The sequence below is a fragment of the Phoca vitulina genome, unplaced genomic scaffold (assembly GCF_004348235.1).
Source record: "Phoca vitulina isolate PV1807 unplaced genomic scaffold, GSC_HSeal_1.0 scaffold27, whole genome shotgun sequence".
NCBI classification, from domain to species: domain Eukaryota; kingdom Metazoa; phylum Chordata; class Mammalia; order Carnivora; family Phocidae; genus Phoca; species Phoca vitulina.
In genome coordinates this window covers 2,597,246-2,615,996 of record NW_022589730.1, presented here as the reverse complement: position 1 = coordinate 2,615,996, position 18,751 = coordinate 2,597,246, and the positions used below count along the sequence as shown (strand labels likewise).

At 45.2% G+C, this 18,751-nt stretch overlaps 1 protein-coding gene across 13 annotated transcripts in view; it reads left to right on the top strand.

The window, feature by feature from the left end:
• Positions 1–18,751, top strand: part of ZNF236 (zinc finger protein 236) — a 108,540-nt gene that overhangs the window by 21,175 nt on the left and 68,614 nt on the right. For all 13 annotated transcript variants that reach the window (XM_032422559.1, XM_032422545.1, XM_032422554.1 and 10 more), the window contains 6 exons: positions 4,297–4,475; positions 6,692–6,816; positions 7,118–7,290; positions 9,226–9,369; positions 10,711–10,914; positions 11,810–12,038. In XM_032422559.1, coding sequence (XP_032278450.1) covers positions 4,297–4,475; positions 6,692–6,816; positions 7,118–7,290; positions 9,226–9,369; positions 10,711–10,914; positions 11,810–12,038 — 1,054 coding nt within the window. The remainder of the gene's footprint in view (positions 1–4,296; positions 4,476–6,691; positions 6,817–7,117; positions 7,291–9,225; positions 9,370–10,710; positions 10,915–11,809; positions 12,039–18,751) is intronic.

Genomic DNA, 18,751 nt, shown 5'->3' with positions numbered 1-18,751 from the left:
CTCTCTGTCCACCCATGGTCCCGGGGGAGGGAGAGGCTGTGGTGGTGCCGGGGCCCGTGGCAGGCGGCGGCGTGAGTGTGGCTGCCCGTCGTGGCCCAGAGCCACTGTGTCTGCAGCGGAGAGAGACTCAGTCACCTGGCCTGGTCACCCCACGCCGGGCAGGAGCTCCTGGCGGGGTTCTCCAGGGGCAGAAGCAAAAAGGCTTGGTTGTGCTTGTTTCAGGTGGGAAAATGCGTTGGCCTTGCGTGAAAAATGGGCGCCCTTTTCTTAAAGGGCGGTGTTAGTTTCGGAGTTTTCCTCTGTCCCCCGTGTGGCCTTGTGCGGTTCGGAGCTGATAGGGCCGCTGTGCCCTCCGAGGCTGTCCAGGTCCCCCCCAGTCCTACCTCTGTCACGTGGCTCAAGGACGAGGAGCAGGGAGAGACCTGGTCTGCGAGCAAGAGAACGCAGTCCCCACGCACGGTGGTGGCAAGTAGAGTTTCTAGTCAGAGCCGTATGCTCAGTGAGGAAATCGATTACTGTGTAAGAAAAGAAGAATAGATATTGGAACACAATTATCAGTCTTTCCCACATATGTTAAAACAATACATTTCTGGCTACCTTTTTCTGTTTGGCATGTTTTTATTTCTTAGTGACTTGGTATGAATATGGTATGAGTAATACAGGAAGAAGTCCTGACCTTCAGTCACATGCAAAAATAACCTGTAAGGATCCAGCCAACATGGAGAAGCCTTCCTTTTTTTTTTTTTTTTTCAAAGATTTTTTATTTATTTGAGAGAGAGAATGAGAGAGAGAGCACGAGAGAGGGGAGGGTCAGAGGGAGAAGCAGACTCCCTGCCGAGCAGGGAGCCCGATGCGGGACTCGATCCCGGGACTCCAGGATCATGACCTGAGCCGAAGGCAGTCGCTGAACCGACTGAGCCACCCGGGCGCCCCATGGAGAAGCCTTTCTATGCCAGCCGCCTCCCTGCCCCTACAACTGACACCTCCCAGTGAGAACATAACCCGCTGATAGAGGGCTGTGGGAGGCGGGAAGAAGGCTGGCAGCTGAGGGCCTTCGGGGCCTGAGGAGCAGTACGACAGTGAGCTCCCCTGGCTTCTTCTTTTACTCCCGTACACCTGGACAGGTTGCTGGAGAAGTGTAGCCTTCTGCCAACAGGCACAGATGAAAATATGCTTCAAGAAAAGCTGGTTCCCCTAAGTTAAAACTGGCAAAAGACTGGTTTACCAATAGAAAATCTTTTTGACGATGCCCACCCTACTCCAGCCAAATACCAACTGAGAAACTGCTCAGCAAGGCTGTGAGTGATCTTCCAACCCATCCTGTCCCCTGTTCCTAAACAGATGGCCCTCTGATCCCGTGACCGCCTGGGATTAAGTACAGAGCTAATCTTGCATCTCTCTCTGGCAGAAGGAGGTGGTACCCAGGCTCCCTCACCCGACGGTGTTAGCAGAGCCAGGCTGGCAGCTGACCTCTCGTACTCTGCAGAAGCAGGCAGTGTTGTGATTCTCTGCCAGAGGAGTGCCAGTGGGCCAGTGGGGAGCTGAGCCTCACCGCACCTGACAGCAGTGAGATTTAACCGGAGGATGCAGGACGGACAGTCCACAGTGAGCCTCCAACCAGATGATGCAGGACGGACCAGTCTGCACTGAGCTTTCCACCCCTGGGGTTGGCGGGACCCTGTAGTGAGCCGCCACCCCTGACGTGGTCCTCTGCTGCATCTAGGCGGAGTGACTGCCTGATAAAAGATAAGCAGAGATCTAGAGTCTCACAGCACGACACCCAGAGTGTCCAGGATACGGTTGAAAATCACTCGACAGACCAAGAACCATGATAGCTCCAGCTCTGATGTAATGAGAAAAGATGGCATATTCCAACACTGAAGGGACCCCAATGGAATTATTTGGCAAGGATTTTAAAGCAGTCATCATAAAATTGCTTTAAGAATTGTTTTGAAACAAATGAAAAAATGGAATAGAAGAGAGAAGAACCAAAGGGAAATTACAGTGAAAAATGCAGTGAACATAAAGAACTCAGCTGAAGGGCTTGGTGGTGGAATGGGGAACCCGGAGTCTCCCGATGAAGCCCGGGCCAGGGAGAGGACATTCCATACTGGAGTGTGGAGGGTGTGAGTGAGGGTCTGAGACATGGGGCCACAGGGAAGGGTCATGCGGTGGCCCCTGGCGGGGACCTAGAAGGGCAACTGTTACAGGGAGAGCAGCTGCAAGGCGGTTAGTATTTATCATATTTTATACTCTGACCTGTAAGAATTGACCTTAAGGAAGAAGGGGGCTGATCAGAATGCCATGCATTTCCCTTGATGAGTTCTGCTTGTCACTCGTCCAGGATGGAAATTACCCAGAAGGGTCTGTTTCTAGGGGACAAAGCAGTCACTACTTCTAGCCTGGAGGATTGATGGCAGCTCTGAATATGGAGAATGCAGGATAGGGGAATGTCCCATAGCGGTCGGCGAGGAAGTGAGGTATGGGGCTCCTGGCTAGGGCTTCGTCAAGTGTGGCCAGCTGATGGGAGCGGGTGGGAGGTGCGCCCTGGCTCCTGGGGCTTTCTGGGTGTGAAGCAGAGGCACGATGACGCTCTCCACCACGTGCTGGGTTTTGCTCGTGGCCCCGGGGTACTTGCCCTTGCTTTTGCCAAATGCGGGAGCTGTGCTCCGAGAACCGACAAGTGTACATAGCCCCTGAAATATACTAATCTGATCATTAAAAGAGTAAGATGAGGATGGGACAGGTTGGGAGAGCCAAGTTTTATTTCACAATTACAAGAAGGGACACCTGGGGCAGCCCTGAGCAAAAATGAGTATTTTGCCATATAAATTTAGGAATTTTTTTTTTTTTAAAGAGATGCAGCAAATTTTGTTAGGTATTTTTTTTTTTTCTTTTTGAGTTTCCTGAAAAGAATTTTCTTTATTATCAACAAGATGCTGACATCTTGTAGTTCATTATTTCCTTAAATTATTATGTAATAATACTAACTTAACGTTATTTAAGTTGAAATCATTATTGGATTGCTCACAATATTCCCTTCAGCTCATCTTTTTTTGCCAAGGATGCTCTCAGTATCAATGAACTACTCATTTTAATGGGGTTTACTCACATTTACAGGGCTGGTATGTATAGAAATTAGAAGAAAGTCTGATGGGAGAACTAGCTCAAGAACTTTTAATATGTGAATAATATTTCATATATATTTTCAAACTAAAATATATCAAAATAAAATTTATTTTATCTGTTTGTTGTTGTTGTTGCTGTTCTTATTTGGAAATAACAGTGTCTGCTCATTGACAGGTTATACTCATTTTTCCCCGTGTTTGGACAGTCTGTGTTGAGGATGGTTTAAAAACCTATATGACGGAACTCTTGAGTCTGCCCATCCAATTTCGTCCTCAGCCAGCGATTCCTCCTGCTGAGAGCCGGGCTGAGTTCTCCCTCTGTGCCCTGCTCTCTGTTGAGCATCCTACACCTGGGGGGCAGGTGCTGTGACATCCCTGGGGTTAACACCCAGATGCCCTAGCCGGGGGTGAACAACTCACCTCCAGGACACATGTGCCGCTGTTCCCTAAAGGACAGAGGAGTCATTTAAAATTTATAGTAGCCATATTAAAAAAGGAAAAAAAAAAGGGAAAAAACCAGATGAAATAAATTTTATTTTAATATAGTTTATTTTGAAAATATATCTAAAATATTATTCACATATTAAAATTGAGCTGTTTTATGTTCTTTGCTTTTCGCAGTCAGTCTTTGAAATCCTGTGTGTGTTTCATGCTTTTCCCACCGCGCTATTCAGACCACACCTGTTTAGGTGCTGGGCAAGCCGTGTCTGGACGGAGTCCCGGACTTCTTTCTGTGAGAGCCTGCCTGTGAAACAATGATAAGTGTGTCCATTCAAAAATTTATCAGCCGTCACTTTGTTTTAAGGTAGTCTATTAAACTCTAATCTTAATCTGAGTTCTGTCCTGACCCTTCTGTGGCGGTGAAGTCCTTCTGCTTCTCTGACGTGTCCTCAGCACAGGTGTTCGAAATGCCAGGTGCCCAACAGCCAGTCTGTGCTCAGAAGTGGCACGGTTCTCTCCTCCGCTCTCTGGGTTTCCTTTGCTTCCAGCCACGATGATTTTTATATATGCATATTTGGACATAACGGCACAGTTTTTGATGGTGGAAATAGTGTCTATTCCAGAGGAAAGTGTAATCTGTGTATCGACCATTTGCAATACCAGTTCTTTTAAGACGTCATGGTTTTGAAATGTTTGCTGTGCTCATGGCTGGTCTTTGCTTCTGCAGAACCTCATCTGCTCTGAGTGTGGGGATGAGTTCACGCTGCAGAGCCAGCTGGCCACGCACATGCAGGAGCACCGCCAGGAGCTGGCTGGGGGCCGGCTGCACGCCTGCGAGGCCTGTGGGCGGGAGTGCGCGACGCCCTCCCAGCTGAGGGAGCACATGAAGACTCACTATAAAGTCAGGTAGGAGCCTCGCCTTGGGCTTGCCGAAAGACATCTGTACGACGTATTAAAAATGGGTATACTTCGCTATGATTGCTTAAAAATACCGTCTACTTCAGAAACAGCAACACGGCAGCTAATCTGGAGTGGTGGCAGGAGAGCTTTTAAAACGTGTAGTCCTGTGTACGGTAAGAAAGAGAAGCTCAAAAATCTAAAGCAGTCATCAGGCTGCAGGAGTCGAAATTTTTAGCAAGTATTATAGTGTTAAAAGTTGTGGGACGGGGTACTGACAGAACGTTCTCATAGGTAAATAATGAGGTGTGTGTGGTAGATCCACAAGGGCCAGATCAGCACCCTTTATAACAGATTTATTTATGCTACCTGTTTAGAACTTCTGTGTTCCTGACGCTTGCACTTAGTGTGCATTTAAACGTGTGTGAATAAAACTTAATCATTGCAAGCAGCCCTATCAGACCAGGAGACCTTACCTCCCCATTTTGTGGATGAGGAGCTCTAGATACAGGACGAGTTACTTTCCCACGGTTTTACAGCTCGGAGGCCTCAAGCGTCAAGGATTTAAACCCTAATTGCCTGGTTTTCGAGCTCATACTATTCGCTTAGTTAGTAGGCTGACAGCCGTGCTTAGTTGTCACACTCGTGGAGTGAGCTTAGGAGTTACGTGTATGTGTGTACTTCCTCGTAACAACTACAACCACTACAGCAGTGTCCACACCAGTTAATAAAGTGTGTAAACTGTGTGTGAAGACTTTGTCGGATTTGGTCGCCCTCTGAGGTGCTGTGTTTTAGTGGCGTGGACACCCCACGGGGCCAGCGCCGCCTTACCCCTCCCACGCCCTCCACTTTGCCTGTTGTCCACTAATGGGGGCCCCGAGTGCCCCATCACCCTAGGTTTTTATTTGGATGAAGTTTTAACACAGGCAGGTTTGGTGTGTCTCCGAGGGTTTTGGGGAGATGACGAACGGTGTCCAGGCGGTCAGCATGCAGTCGGCCGCACTGGCTTCTGGCCCTTCTGGGATGGAGGGACGGGCCAGGCAGACAGCCTCATCCTCGTGGAATGCTCGTTTATCAGGGAGATGAGTCAGTGTGACACTCTCAGATAGTGCTTGTGTGGAGAAGGGAAGAAAACTGGATTGCGCTGGGGCAGTGCCGGGAAGGTGGGCAGCTCGGTGAGCGGGCTGTTGAGGCGGGCCACGCTGAGGAGGGTGTCTGCAATGAGGAGGGCCATGCGGGCCGGGAAGGGGAGAGCAGTTGCCACACCTCAGCTGCAGTGAGTTTTCTCTGCACTGGAAAGCAGAAAGGAGGCTGGTGCTTGGGAGCCCACTGTGGAGGGGAGCTTGCTGGCGCTGGGCATGAAGCAGGCGGGCCGCGGGGCTGAGGGCCTCAGGAGGCCATCCTGGGAATGAGGATTATATCCCAAGGGTAGTGGGAAGTCTGCCCCAACTTCCCCTGTGGGGTGGCTGTGGGGGGTGGTGTTGAGGAAGGGAGGCCGGTGAACCATCACAGCGGATGGTGGTCTGACGACTGGAGAGTGGGGAGGCCTGAGCGTCTTTGGAGGCGTTTTGAGTGAAACCAGTAGCTTTTGAAGATGGACTTGAAGTCAGGGGCGAGAGGGAGAATCTGGAGCAACTCCTAAGGTTTAACCTTGCCCAACTGGGAGCTGCTGTTTCCCGGGTGGGGTAGCAGCAGGAGGGGGATGGACAGAGTCCTGTTTGGTTCACACTAGCTCGCAGCCACCAGGGAGCCGAGCGCAGAGACGTCAGGCGGAGAGGGAGACGTCTAGGATCGGTGTCAGGGGTGCTGGAGGGAGAACTTGGAGATCGTCAGCCTGTGGATGGTGTTGAGAGCAAGGAGACTGGAGGACGAAGCAGGACTTGGCAGTGTAGGGATCGTACCCACACACGTCTTTACGTCCGAGTACCACAGGTAGAGCTGTGTCCAGAAGGGACATTCCCACCTCTCCCCTCCAAGAAAAGAAAGCAAAGTTTATCTTTTCATTAGGTAGGGAAAAATGAATTTTATGGTAATGAACACTACCAAACAACTGCGTGTCTGTGTGTACCTGTGTGTTTGTGGAGACACACACTTACATGTGATTGATTTCTCGTTAAAGCGTGTTCTGACCACCACTCATCCACACTTGCTGGTAGCATTTTAATTTTGAAATTGTAATACAGAGGAGACGACTTCATGAATATTTTCCCCCCGTGTTATACTAGGGTATCAAGTACAAGGTCTTATAACCGGAACATTGACAGGAGTGGATTCACATATTCATGCCCGCACTGTGGAAAGACATTTCAAAAGCCAAGTCAGTTAACTCGGCATATTAGGATACACACAGGTATGAGATACATTCACTTTTGGGCGATTTATGATATGGCTTAGAGGAAAGAACATGTGTGTTAGAGCTAGCTAGAACTGGATGGTAATGTTGGCTTTTCTGTCCTTTGCTCTGTGACCTTGGTCTTCACTTTGAGATTTTTGAGTAGTCAGTTGGATGCATGAGTCTACAGTACGGGGCGATATTCTGTCTGGACAGATAGGTTTGGGGTCTTGGGTTTGGGGGCAATGTATTTCTCTTTTAATTTATTAGATGCTTACACATGTGGAATTATATTTTGATCATTTTTCTCCCTCTCTAGGTGAAAGGCCATTTAAATGTAGTGAATGTGGGAAAGCTTTTAACCAGAAGGGGGCATTGCAAACTCACATGATTAAGCATACAGGTGAAAAACCCCATGCCTGTGCCTTTTGTCCTGCTGCCTTTTCTCAAAAAGGGAATCTCCAGTCCCATGTGCAGAGAGTTCACTCAGAGGTAAACATGGAACTTGGGTCTGTGTGGTGCTCATGGGGGTGTGGTAGATGGCTCTGGAGTTAATGAGTGAGCCTGAGAAATTCTTTTCTACTTTTAAAATGCAGGTTTAGAGTTTGTGCAGAGCAGACCTTGTTTTAAACAAGCAAGCAAGCAAATATATGTATCTCTATATGGACACCTTATTGACTTACATATGGGAGAAATATAAAATATTATCTTTTTGTGGTCTTATGGACGCTGTTATAGCTTTGATGAATAAATGTTTGAAGATAATCATAATGCCTTTCTTAGTTGCAACCCATCGATCTGATTGTTAACATTTCATCCCTTTAGCAAACTTGAAACACAGACACTATCAAGTCTAAGAAATTGAAAGACCAATAAATTGAGAGGAAAAAAGTATTTTTCCTATTACTATCATTATTGCTAAACTCACCCATGGCCTCATTCACGTTTTTTATCAGCCAGAGCCCTGGTCTGTGTATTTCCCTCCACGTGAACTATTTCAGTGAGACTGTTGTTCACCATTTCTTGTTGTCTGCAGATCATTCTGATTTGTAAAACGTTTGGAAGTACTTCTCTTAAGCAGGTTAACCTTTGCTCTTTCCTGATCTGGTGTTTCATTTATAGTCTAATTGTAGAATATAAATTAATGTTTAAGTGACATAAACACTTTTATCACAGATCGTTTTATTTTATGTAACTGTTTTGCAGAATGAAGACTCATATTCTTAAAAGCAAATGTGTATCTTTTTATTTTTTCCTTGATGCCTTAAGTATCACTGAAATAAAAAACCACCCTTCACATAGTTTATAAACATATTCAGCCTTCTGTATGTGAGTTACTTGTTAAAACTAAGTTTTATATTCTAAGACCCAGACACCTGAGGAGGAACACATAAATATTAGTGAGGCGGTGATGATGTGGAGTGAGGTTTCCTTTAGGTCTCAGAAGAGTAGAAGTGACCTGTTCCAGTTATTCTGGGGGAGCTGCCCCTGTGTGCGGACGATTGCTTTGGGATGGCCGCTTACTCGCGTGGCACCCAGAGAGACCTCATTCCCCCCCACCCTCCCCCGGCAGCCTGCTGAGATGCCCGCCGGTGCTCCTGAGGTCACGAAACCCCTCTGGGAGGGTGGGGGCTTGCCCGGCTCCCAGACTGAGAGCCCCTGGGACCTGTGGTGGGGCAGATGGCCGTGTTCCAGAAATGACCTGTAAGGGTTGGTTTGTAAATATTATCCAGTCCTGTGATGAACCTTAAATTTGGTTCTTAACAAGGTGCTAGAAATGGAACAGAATATCCATGTGTAGAGAAGGCCGGTCCGTTTTCAAGCCAGCCTTTGTAATTACAAGAATAACTACCGCTGGGCTTGAATAATGGCGAAGGAATAGTTGAGACGCTTTCTGTGTACCCAGAGGTTCTGCTTCATTTCCCTCCTCTCTAGGGTCCCCTGTTGGCTTTATCATAATTGTCCAAAGTAGTTGCTGATAAGGGAGTATTGGGATTGGTGATGGAAGCTTACGCGGTGCACAGCCCTCCTTCCCAGCACGTATATCGTAACGCACCAAAGGCTTAGTTAGAGTGTTGCTCACACCTGTGTTACACTGTGCGTAACCACTGAAGACACTGAGAGTGTAGGTCAGGTATCTTATTTTCACCAAATTACAATAACTGGAACTATGTCTTCTTACTTCTGAATCTGTTCTAATTTATAGAAAAGACTATGAAATTTCAATTAATTTCACACTGGCAAGGTCGATGCAAGAGTTGGGTCATTGATTTTAGAACTATCCAGTTGGAAAGAAAAAGTAATGTTAAATGGTTAGATTGTTTCTGCCATTTTTAATGGAATGGTAAATTACGATTTGCTATAATTTAAATATTTTTGTCTAATAGTTAATTGTAAAAAATAGTTTTTTCTCTTTTGTTCTTTAAGGTCAAGAATGGCCCTACCTATAATTGTACAGAATGTAGTTGTGTATTTAAAAGTCTAGGTAGCTTGAACACTCATATCAGCAAGATGCACATGGGCGGACCACAGAATCCAGCAAGCTCCACAGAGACCGCTCACGTTTTAACGGTGAGTCTAGCAGGCTGCTTGATAGGGGGATAACCTTTTACCAAAATTGGTCATCTTAATTGTGACCTTTAAAATGGAATATTATTTAGAATATTATTTAGTACCACAAAGGTGCTATGAAAGTTTTCTATAAGGAGGTAAGGGTACTTTCTTATTTTTTTAATTAGTGAAAGAAAATCAATATTTTTAAACTTCAGAATAGTATCAGATGATCCTGATTTAAGAACTGTCACCTGAACCAATGAAAAGCACACAAAATGCAATCATTAATTTATGAAATGGTAATCTTACAGTGCTATTGATGATTACTATCGACTATTCTTTATCCCTCTGTGATGACTTAAGAATCAGTTAACCATCGTAAAATAATATTTCTCCACGTCTGATGGGACAGTGGTAATTTTTTCCTGAGGATGTGGCCTTCTGTGGAACTAAATTGTGTAAAATTGGACGACGCTCACTCGCACACTCGTGTTCGGGTTCTGGTGGGAGCCTTGAGCCCCGCCTAGGTCTGTTACCTCTCCCCGCTGGCAGGTGGTAGGGAGTGGCCGAGCGTGAGCGCGGGGCTGCGCACCGTGAGTGAGCGTGCACTCGTGAGCTGGCTGGGTGGTGGTTTGTGCTGTCAGCATCTGCCTCCACCGGCGTGGAAACTCGTTAGGGTTTGGTTCCCGAGCTTTATGTTCGCATTTACGGCGTGTGTTTTGTTCTCTTTTCTCAAAATACTGGCAGCTCAGGATGGTTCCTCACCTAACCCTGATCAGGAATCCCCGTGCGTTAGGCCGGCCCTGAGTTGTGCGTCCCGGGTCCGCCTTCACGCATCACACAGAGCCCTGCGTCTGACCTCCACTGTCTGCCGCGTGGCGTTTCAGGCTCCTGCGTGTCTGGGCAATCAGAGCGCTCTCTCCTTGGATGTTCTTGGCTCTGGCTTTCCCGAGCATTTATGCTCCAGTGCCCCTCTTTTCCAGAAATTTCCTGAATTATCTTGGCCACAGTGGTTTCTCTCTTATTTTCTTTATTTTGTAACGCTTTTGTTTCTGTGTTTTACTGGACAGGCGGGAAGGTGAGGCCTGCGAGCCCACACCCCCACCTTGAGCTGATCACTCAGGAAATCTTTGGAACGTGTAGTGGGACCGTTCGTTCAGTATGTTCCTTTAAGAGCCCATACTGTGCCTAATGTAAAAATCAGTGAGGCGTTTTATTTAAAATTTGTGTTTGGGATATTGTTAGATTTTAATGCTCCTAAGGAAGATGTGCCTATTCCTTTCCTTTTTTTTTCTTTTAAATTGAAGTACAAATTAACGTACTTCTTACATTTTCAATGGCAATGCTGCTGCGTTTCAGGCCACGCTGTTTCAGACGTTACCTCTCCAGCCGACGGAAGTCCATGTCACGTCTGCATCGAGCCAGCAGAATTCCCAGGCCGTGACCGACGTCATCCAGCAGCTGCTGGAGCTCTCAGAGCCGGGGCCGGCAGAGTCCAGCCAGCCCCCGCAGCCCGGCCAGCAGCTCAGCATCACCGTGGGCATCAACCAGGACATTTTGCAGGTGAGGCGCACCTTCTTGCTCTCGTCTGTGCTCGTGCGAGACCGGGTACCATGACTGAAAAATAAATAGGCAGGGCTTGTCCAAATAAAGGAATCATCATTAAATATTCGTCCTAATTGAAAACATTCTGTTGGAACAAAATATGCTTATGGGCAGTGCAGAATTCTAAATGATTAATCTATAAATTTAAAAAAAGGTTTAAAACTTAATTTTCTCTCTAAGTGATTTACTTGAGAAGAATAGGCCTGTCAGAACTTTCTTATATCTCCTGTAACTATTGGAGAAAGTCAAGCCACCTCTCTTAGCAGCGTTTGAATGGGCCACACCCCTGTGGGAGAGGAGGAGAAGGAAATGGGGCAGGGCACGCTTTTCTGATTTTTCTACGCCAGTCCAGCTTTAGCCTCACATCTTTCATTTACAAACAGATCTGGCCTGCCTTCTCCTCCCGATTTAGTGACCAGCTGTAAAAACTAACCTGTCACCTACCTGTACCTTTGGGGTGACCAGTTGGTGTAAAGAATCTCGGGGTGCATGACAGCTGAGGTCTTAAGGGTGAACCCACTGTAACTTAACACAGTGATTCCCAGATTGTTTAGAGATAACCAGAGAGGTCTCAGGTAAAATTTCTAAACGTCAAATTAATTAATTCCAAGTCCTTTTAATTTACCATACCGTATTTTGGGTGGAGGTGAGCTGTCAGTTTTCAGAAGGGACATTTCAACTTCAAAGAGTTGGAAGTCTAGCTTATAAATGATGGTTGGCAGTGCAGACTTTTATAGCTAGTAGGGCAGAATTAGGGTTCTGTGGGCAAAGCCTTATTGCATCTCTGTAATTGATTTTGGCAGGCAGATTTGGGCCTCCCACCTCCTAACCTGTTAGTTCTGTTCTGTCTCAGCAAGCCTTAGAAAACAGTGGGCTGTCTTCAATTCCAGCTGCAGCACACGCTCACGACACCAGCCATGCCAGGACGCCCTCGGCGCAGGTTCAGAATCCAGATGCTCCTCACGCTTCGAGTGAGCAGACCCACTCCACAGAGGCAGAGCAGGAAAAAGATCAAGAAAGCCCAGAGAAGTTGGATAAAAAAGAAAAAAAAATTATAAAGAAGAAATCACCATTTCTACCTGGTAATTTTAATATGCTTTAAGGTTTACACGTTTTGGAGGGCATATTGCTTATTTTTTCTTTTGAGGGCGAGATGTTTGTTGAATGTTCTAATAGTATCAACCTATTTGTTTGATATTTAAAAACCTCGACCATCGTAAACTTTGGGCTGCCTTTCTCCCTGTGATCGGTGTCTCCTCCTGACAGTCCCCCGGGCTCATCCCTGGGTCGTTCTGGCCATTTTTGTCCCTTCCTTCGCCACCGCACTGCCGTCTCCTGACGTAAGGGGGCCGGGCTCCCACGGTGTCCGAACAGGCACGCATCTCAAGGACCATCCTTCCCACAGGCTTTCTGTGCCGGAGCATCTTCCTTCTCCCCTTGTCTCCCCCTGTCTCGGCGAGCTCCTGTGGTCATAGAACAAGGGCAGCACCTGGAGGAGACTCTGGGCCCTGCCCTTCCTCTTCTCGGTGCTCGCTGCACTTGGAATGTTTCTGACCCTACAGTCCCTCGTGTGCACTGTGTATGGCCCAGTACATTCTCTTCGTCTCTGAATACCCCATGGGCCTCTTGCACGGGGCCAGGCATCACTACATCTTTCCCGAATGAAATCAGTTTCTGTGTTTTGGGCAAGAGCGTTTCTCTAGAAATGTTTTCTTAGGGACTGACTATTCTGCTTCTCCCAGGTGTCCTGGGGAGCGAATGCTTTCTTGCTGCAAAGCATGGAATGATGACCATTCTCATCTCTGTGAACACTTCTTCTGAGCATGTCTCTTCCCAGTGTCAACATGTGGTTGTGAGATGCTTGTTTCTGCCCACAGAACATGGCAGTTCTACTCCCGTTTTCCCCTTGATCTGCTCCCTCATCCCCAAGTGAAACACGGGATGATGAAATCGAAGCGGTTTATCATCTGGGGATTCCTGGTGTCCATAGAGGAAAGAAGGGGAAAAGCATCCTTTCCACATGTTTTTATTCACGATATGAAGCCTTCTAGGGTTAGGGTTAGGGTTAAGGTTAGGGGTTAGGTTAGGGTTAGGGTTAGGGGTTAGGTTAGGGTTAGGGTTAGGGGTTAGGTTAGGGTAGGGTTAGGTTAGGGTTAGGGTTAGGGGCTAGGGATTAGGGGATAGGGTCAGGCATGCTCCATCCTGGTCCGCTGCGCTTTGTCTTGTGCCCTGAGCATAGATGGTGGTTTCAAAACGCGGTTACCATTAACGTACCCATGATTTTAATATGGAATATTCTGATTTTAGAGTTTGCAGAGGTTATGTCAGTTTATTTTTGAAATGCCTGAAGAGATTAAATACATGCACAGACTACTGAGCAAGTTTATGCAATTCTAGTGAATTTTAGATCAAATGTGATCCTCAGTACAAGTTGAGAGCCAGCATTTTTTTTTTTCCTTAGTTGTCCCTCACTTGTCATGATAGAATTACTGGGGATGCGTTTCTGTAGTAAGATATTTCTTCTGATTAAAGCTTTTCAGGGAGCAGGACACGTTTAATGTAGTGACTGTTTCTGGAACTAGCTGTGCAAGGGGAGTTGAGGGCCGTTTGGCGCCCTGAGGAGACTGTGAACATAAGCTCTCCTTAGCAGCTTTGAATTCACCTTGATTTCATGTCCCAGGTTGCACACACTCTCCCATTTAAGCTGTCACTATTCGGCTTCCTTAGTTTAGTGAGAAGGTTTTAGTCGAATTTGTTTTGTTATTTTAAGAGATATTTTGTATATTGATTCAAAATTTAACAAATGCTTTTATATTTATCGTATAGCTTGTGACATATAAATCATTATTAAAACTTCACGAAGTTTGAAATTTATTGCGGTAAAATATTGGCTCTCTAGAAATCACAAGGAAAGGTGTTTTGGAAAGCTGGTGACTTACTCCTTAAAGGATGACAATGGTATACCTATTCTGTGTGGAACTCTTTCTTATGGCCACAGAGATTTTACCTTTTTAGGCCAGAGTATGACTGGGAAAACGTAGCCCGAACTTGACTCCTATTCTGTGCAGTGATAGGCCGGCATCCTCATGGCCTGCTGCCGTGCGTGGGCTCCAGGGTGCCGTCCATGGGCTCTGGGTCACTGGCCTTGGAAGCGGTGCTGATTACCCTTGAGTGTTGGCTCTCGGTCTCTGTACCAGCTCTCCTCCTGCCTTCTTACTCTGCTGCTGGTGACCTGAAAGTGCCTGGGGCTCTGGTAAATCCTGACCTTAATCGCTGCAAAAGAATTAAGTATAAAGTCATTCTTGGTAAGGACCTTTGCAACCCTTGTACTTTTTCTAAAAATAAAGTGCATGAACAGGTTTGGACTTTTATACCTACTTTGAATAATTTAAGAGACTGATATTTTCTTTCCATTTTTGTTTTTCTTTCTCTTTAGAGGGTCTATATTGTGAATAAAGGTTTCTGTATTCATAGTTCAGATAAATTACTTGTTATTTTGTATTATTTTATGCTTTTATATAATACAGTATAGAAAACTTTAAAAAGACTCATATTCATTTGGGTATAGTTGGATTAAGTTTGAAAATTCCATAATTTATCTCATTTGTGTACAATTCTTTGATAGAATTTATGAGGTTTTCTTTAGGTTTTGTTTTGAATTGTCATTAATAATTAAATATAAATATTGTTTTTACTTAAGGCCTTTAATTTTTTTTAGTGGTAGTCTGGTTTGGAGCTGAGTATGCATTAGTAGTAAATATAACACAGTGCGTATGAAGTATTAGGAAGGACAGCCAGCTCCAAGGTGTTTATGTGCACAGCACAGGGTCAGTGCGTGGGCAACGCACAGCAGAGACAAGGCTGAGAGGCCACAGAGGCGTATTGTTAGTTAAAGATGTGCCCTGAGTTTGAGATAGGAGCAGTCGGTGGGCCACAGTGAGAAAGTAAGAGCTTCACTGAGTTGGAGGGACAAGAACCAAGTACTCATGGGAACGGAGGGAAGCACATGAGTGCTGAGTGAGAGTCCCATGAGGCAGGAGAGCATTCTGATCCAAGGATCATTGTAACAATTTCATTTTGTGTGTTTTTCTATATTAACAATTATTTAAGAAATTCCTAGCATTAAATTCTGTTGATATATAACTAACATTTTATGCAAATCGGAAGTTTAGATAAGGGTATATTTGGTTGTAGTCACGCACATAGAAAACACCACCCACAGGTTACAAGAGCACAACTGAAGGATCCCCTGTAACACCTCTGAGACTTCAGGAGGGGCCTGAAAGGTCATTTACTGTCTCCACACAGATCCTGTCTTTTTCTTACTGATTTGTTGAAGTTCTGTATATAGTCTAGATCTTATTTCTTTGTCATTTATGTGTTTCAAATACCTTTTCCAGAAATAGCTTCTCTTTTCACTCTCGTTAAGATGTCTTTTGATGAACAGATGAATAGAAATTTTTACTTTTAATGCAGTTGTCTTGATGGTATAACTGTTTTGTATGAAAATCTTTCTAAAGGTCAGAAGGATTTTATCTTCTTAGACCAGAGTGTGATCTTCATAACTTTGCCTTTTCTTGATGATTTAGAATCATCATTATGAATTTCATTATTGTTCTGTGCTATGGTTGCCTTTCTATTCTATTTCTTCAGTCTTTCTATTTATAGTTTGTGTGTTCTGTGTTTCATGTAAGAAATTTCTCCTTACCTACATTGAATTCTCCTGTATTTGTTTTGTTTTAACTAAGTGATAGGACTTGAACTCATGACCCTGAGATCAAGACCTGAGCTGAGATCAAGAGTCGGACGCTTAACTGACTGAGCCATCCAGGCGCCCCTGAATTCTCCCATGTGTTCTAACAAAAGTATTAGAACTTTGCCTTTCACATTTAATTCATTAATTTATTTGGACTTTATTTTTACATCTAAGAGGTGGGATTGAAATCTTATTTATTCCTGTGTGGTAACTAGTTGTCTAGCACCATGTATTGGAAAATCTGTCTCTTCTCTGATATGTGATACCAGGTTTGTTAGAGATGTGGTTTCTGTCTCTGTGTGTGTCTAAGCTCTGGGTTTTCAGTTGTGCCCCACTCTTCTGTTTGTCTATGGGGAGATTGATACGCTGTCTCCATTATTTAATATAGCTCTTAAAATCTGTAGGGTGGGTCTTTATTTTTCATTCTCTTTTGTATTATCTTGGTCTTTGGTTTGACAAAACTGGTATCTTTAAAATACAGTGTTTTTTATGTCCCTGAACGTCTTTCTCTTCCTCTTGGTGTCTTTTGTTACATAAAGCTCTTGCAAGTCTTCTCAGATTTGTTCTTTCACCTTATCCTTTTGTCATTGTAAACTATTTTTATGTTGCAGTTTTTGTTATAGGTATATAGAAAGATAATTGGCTTTTGTATATTGATTATGAATCCAGCAACCAATTAACTTCTATCGTTAATTGTAGCACTTTGTCTGGAGATTATGTTGGGTTTTCCATGCAGATAGTATATTGTGTATAAATAATGACAGTTTTCCTCTTCTTGGTACATTGGCTTGGACTGACGCCACAGTGTTGTGTAGAGGTATGGAGAGTGGTCCACTTTCATCTTAACTTTGAACGGGGGATGGTTTTAATGTTTCACAGTTGAATTTGGCTTTTTACTCTTGGCTTTTCATGGAACCTCTCAGATTTGGGAGGCTGCCTTCCATTGTTGGTTTACCAAGGAAGTTTTTTGTTTTCTTCCTTATGTTGAATATTATCAAATGCCTTTCCTTTCTCTTTTGTTATGATCATATGTTTTTCTATTTTAGTCTCTGAAGTGGTAAATCACAGTAATTGATTGGAAGCAAACCATGTCTTCCATCTGGGCCTCCATGTTACTCTAGTTTCTCTCTCTTTCCCTTCCCTCTCCCTCTTCTTTTCCTGTATTTTTTCTTTATGACACATTTTTGAATTTGCTTGGCCAATATTCTTTTTTTCAATTTCACTTAATAAAATACACTTTTTTATTAAAAAATGGATAACACCAGTACTTACTTTTGAATCAGTTAAATTATAAAACCATTCTGTTTTATAGAGTGTATACTGGTGTTAAAACAATTTAAAGAAATGCTATCTAGAAAACATTACTTTTGGTTATTGTATTCCCCTCATACTTCTACAGCATTTTTATATGCAACAATTTGAGTTGACATGTAAGCAACTTCTCTTGTCAGTTATCTGTATTTGGGGAGAATCAAGCCCATTTTATAAAAAGTCATCATGCATATCCTGCAGGAAGCTCAAAGCAGGGTTAAAAAGATCTGTGTGAATGGCACAGAAAAATTCCTTCTTTATAAATGATTAACTGAGCTCCCTGGCAGGCATAGGGAGAACAGCCGTGACAGAGGGCCACCTTTGAGTCATTTTAGAGACCTTTAGTGTCAGGCTTCTGGAGCGCTTTCCAAAACTTCTGACTTATTGCTGGAGCTACCTGGGAGGGTCGGTGTTCTTTCTGAAGACCCAACACTTTGGGCTCCCTTCCAGGGTCACTGCACCTGTAGGTGAAGCCTGCACTGCACGCGTCTGTCCGGTCACAGGCGCGTTCTGAAGTTGTGGGAACCACGCAGGGGTGCTGTATGTAGGAACAAAATCAATGGACCCCACTGGTCCGTCCTTGCCTCCCTGGAGCTGTACCAGCTTTGAGTGGGTGATAGAGTGCATCCTCTGTGCAGTAGGGTCTGGATATTGGACTGTTCCTTGGTAACGTCTTCTGCACCTTGCTTGCTCTGACTTCAGCTTTTTCCACCAACTATTTGCGGGAAGGCGAAGGAACTCCTCTCTGAAGCAGCAGGTTGGCTGTTTGTCCACAGAGCAGCACGCCAGAATTGCATGAATCGGGGGCCGGACCATATGTAGCGTCAACAAGGAGTCCTGTGCCTTACCTTTGCCCGCAGTCGGGTTGATAAAGGGCGTGAACTGCTGGAAGTCTTGTGCTTCAGTTTTGAAGTGAGTGCTCTGGGGTGGATGGGATGAACAGGCAAGGAATCATGGAATGGAGGAAAGTGGGAGCCCCCTTCTGAGAGTGTCCCTTTGTGAGGGACAGTGAGAGCTGGTAAGAGTGTCTGCGAGCAGGCCAGACAAACTTTGGAGCCGACACACTGTTTCTCATTCTGTTGCAAAAAGCTCTGTGGGTCCCACTGGCACATCCAGTTGCTCGCCTTCCTTCTGCTGGGCATGCTTGCCTTTCTTCATCTTGTGCCAATTCAGGCTTTCTAAGATTTTAAGCCTCTCCACGAGCGGCAGTTAGGGGATCCCTCACTGAATGCTTGCTTTCTTTCTGCTGGGTGTTTACTGTTAACAACCAGCATTCCAGCTGTCTCCTAAGTACGTAACTGATCATGGCTGCTTCCTGCGGACTGGTCACCATTCTCAGGTGGTGAAAGCTCTGATGGATCTCATATTCTATTCAGAATATTCTCAGTGAAAAGGCGCCTAGACAAATCTAGAAAGCAGGGAAGCGGTTCTGCTCCTTACTTTTGCACCAGAAGGCCCCAGATGCCCGTGACCCAGGGCAGCCATTGGGACATGAAGGACATGTTGGTTCAACAGCGAGAACTTCTCCTATCGAGCAACAGTTTCGGAGAACTCGGATCTCCGCCGAGAAGAACGAACGCGGGCGTTACTCAAGTTCCTGTCCTATCTCAGAGCAGTGGCTTTTGAAATGCCGTCTGAGAAGGGAGTGCCGTGAGATGCTGGAAGAGCTTCTGGAAACCTGTAGAGAGCCGTATTGCCACCTGCACTTGCCTAAAGCGTGTATCCCCC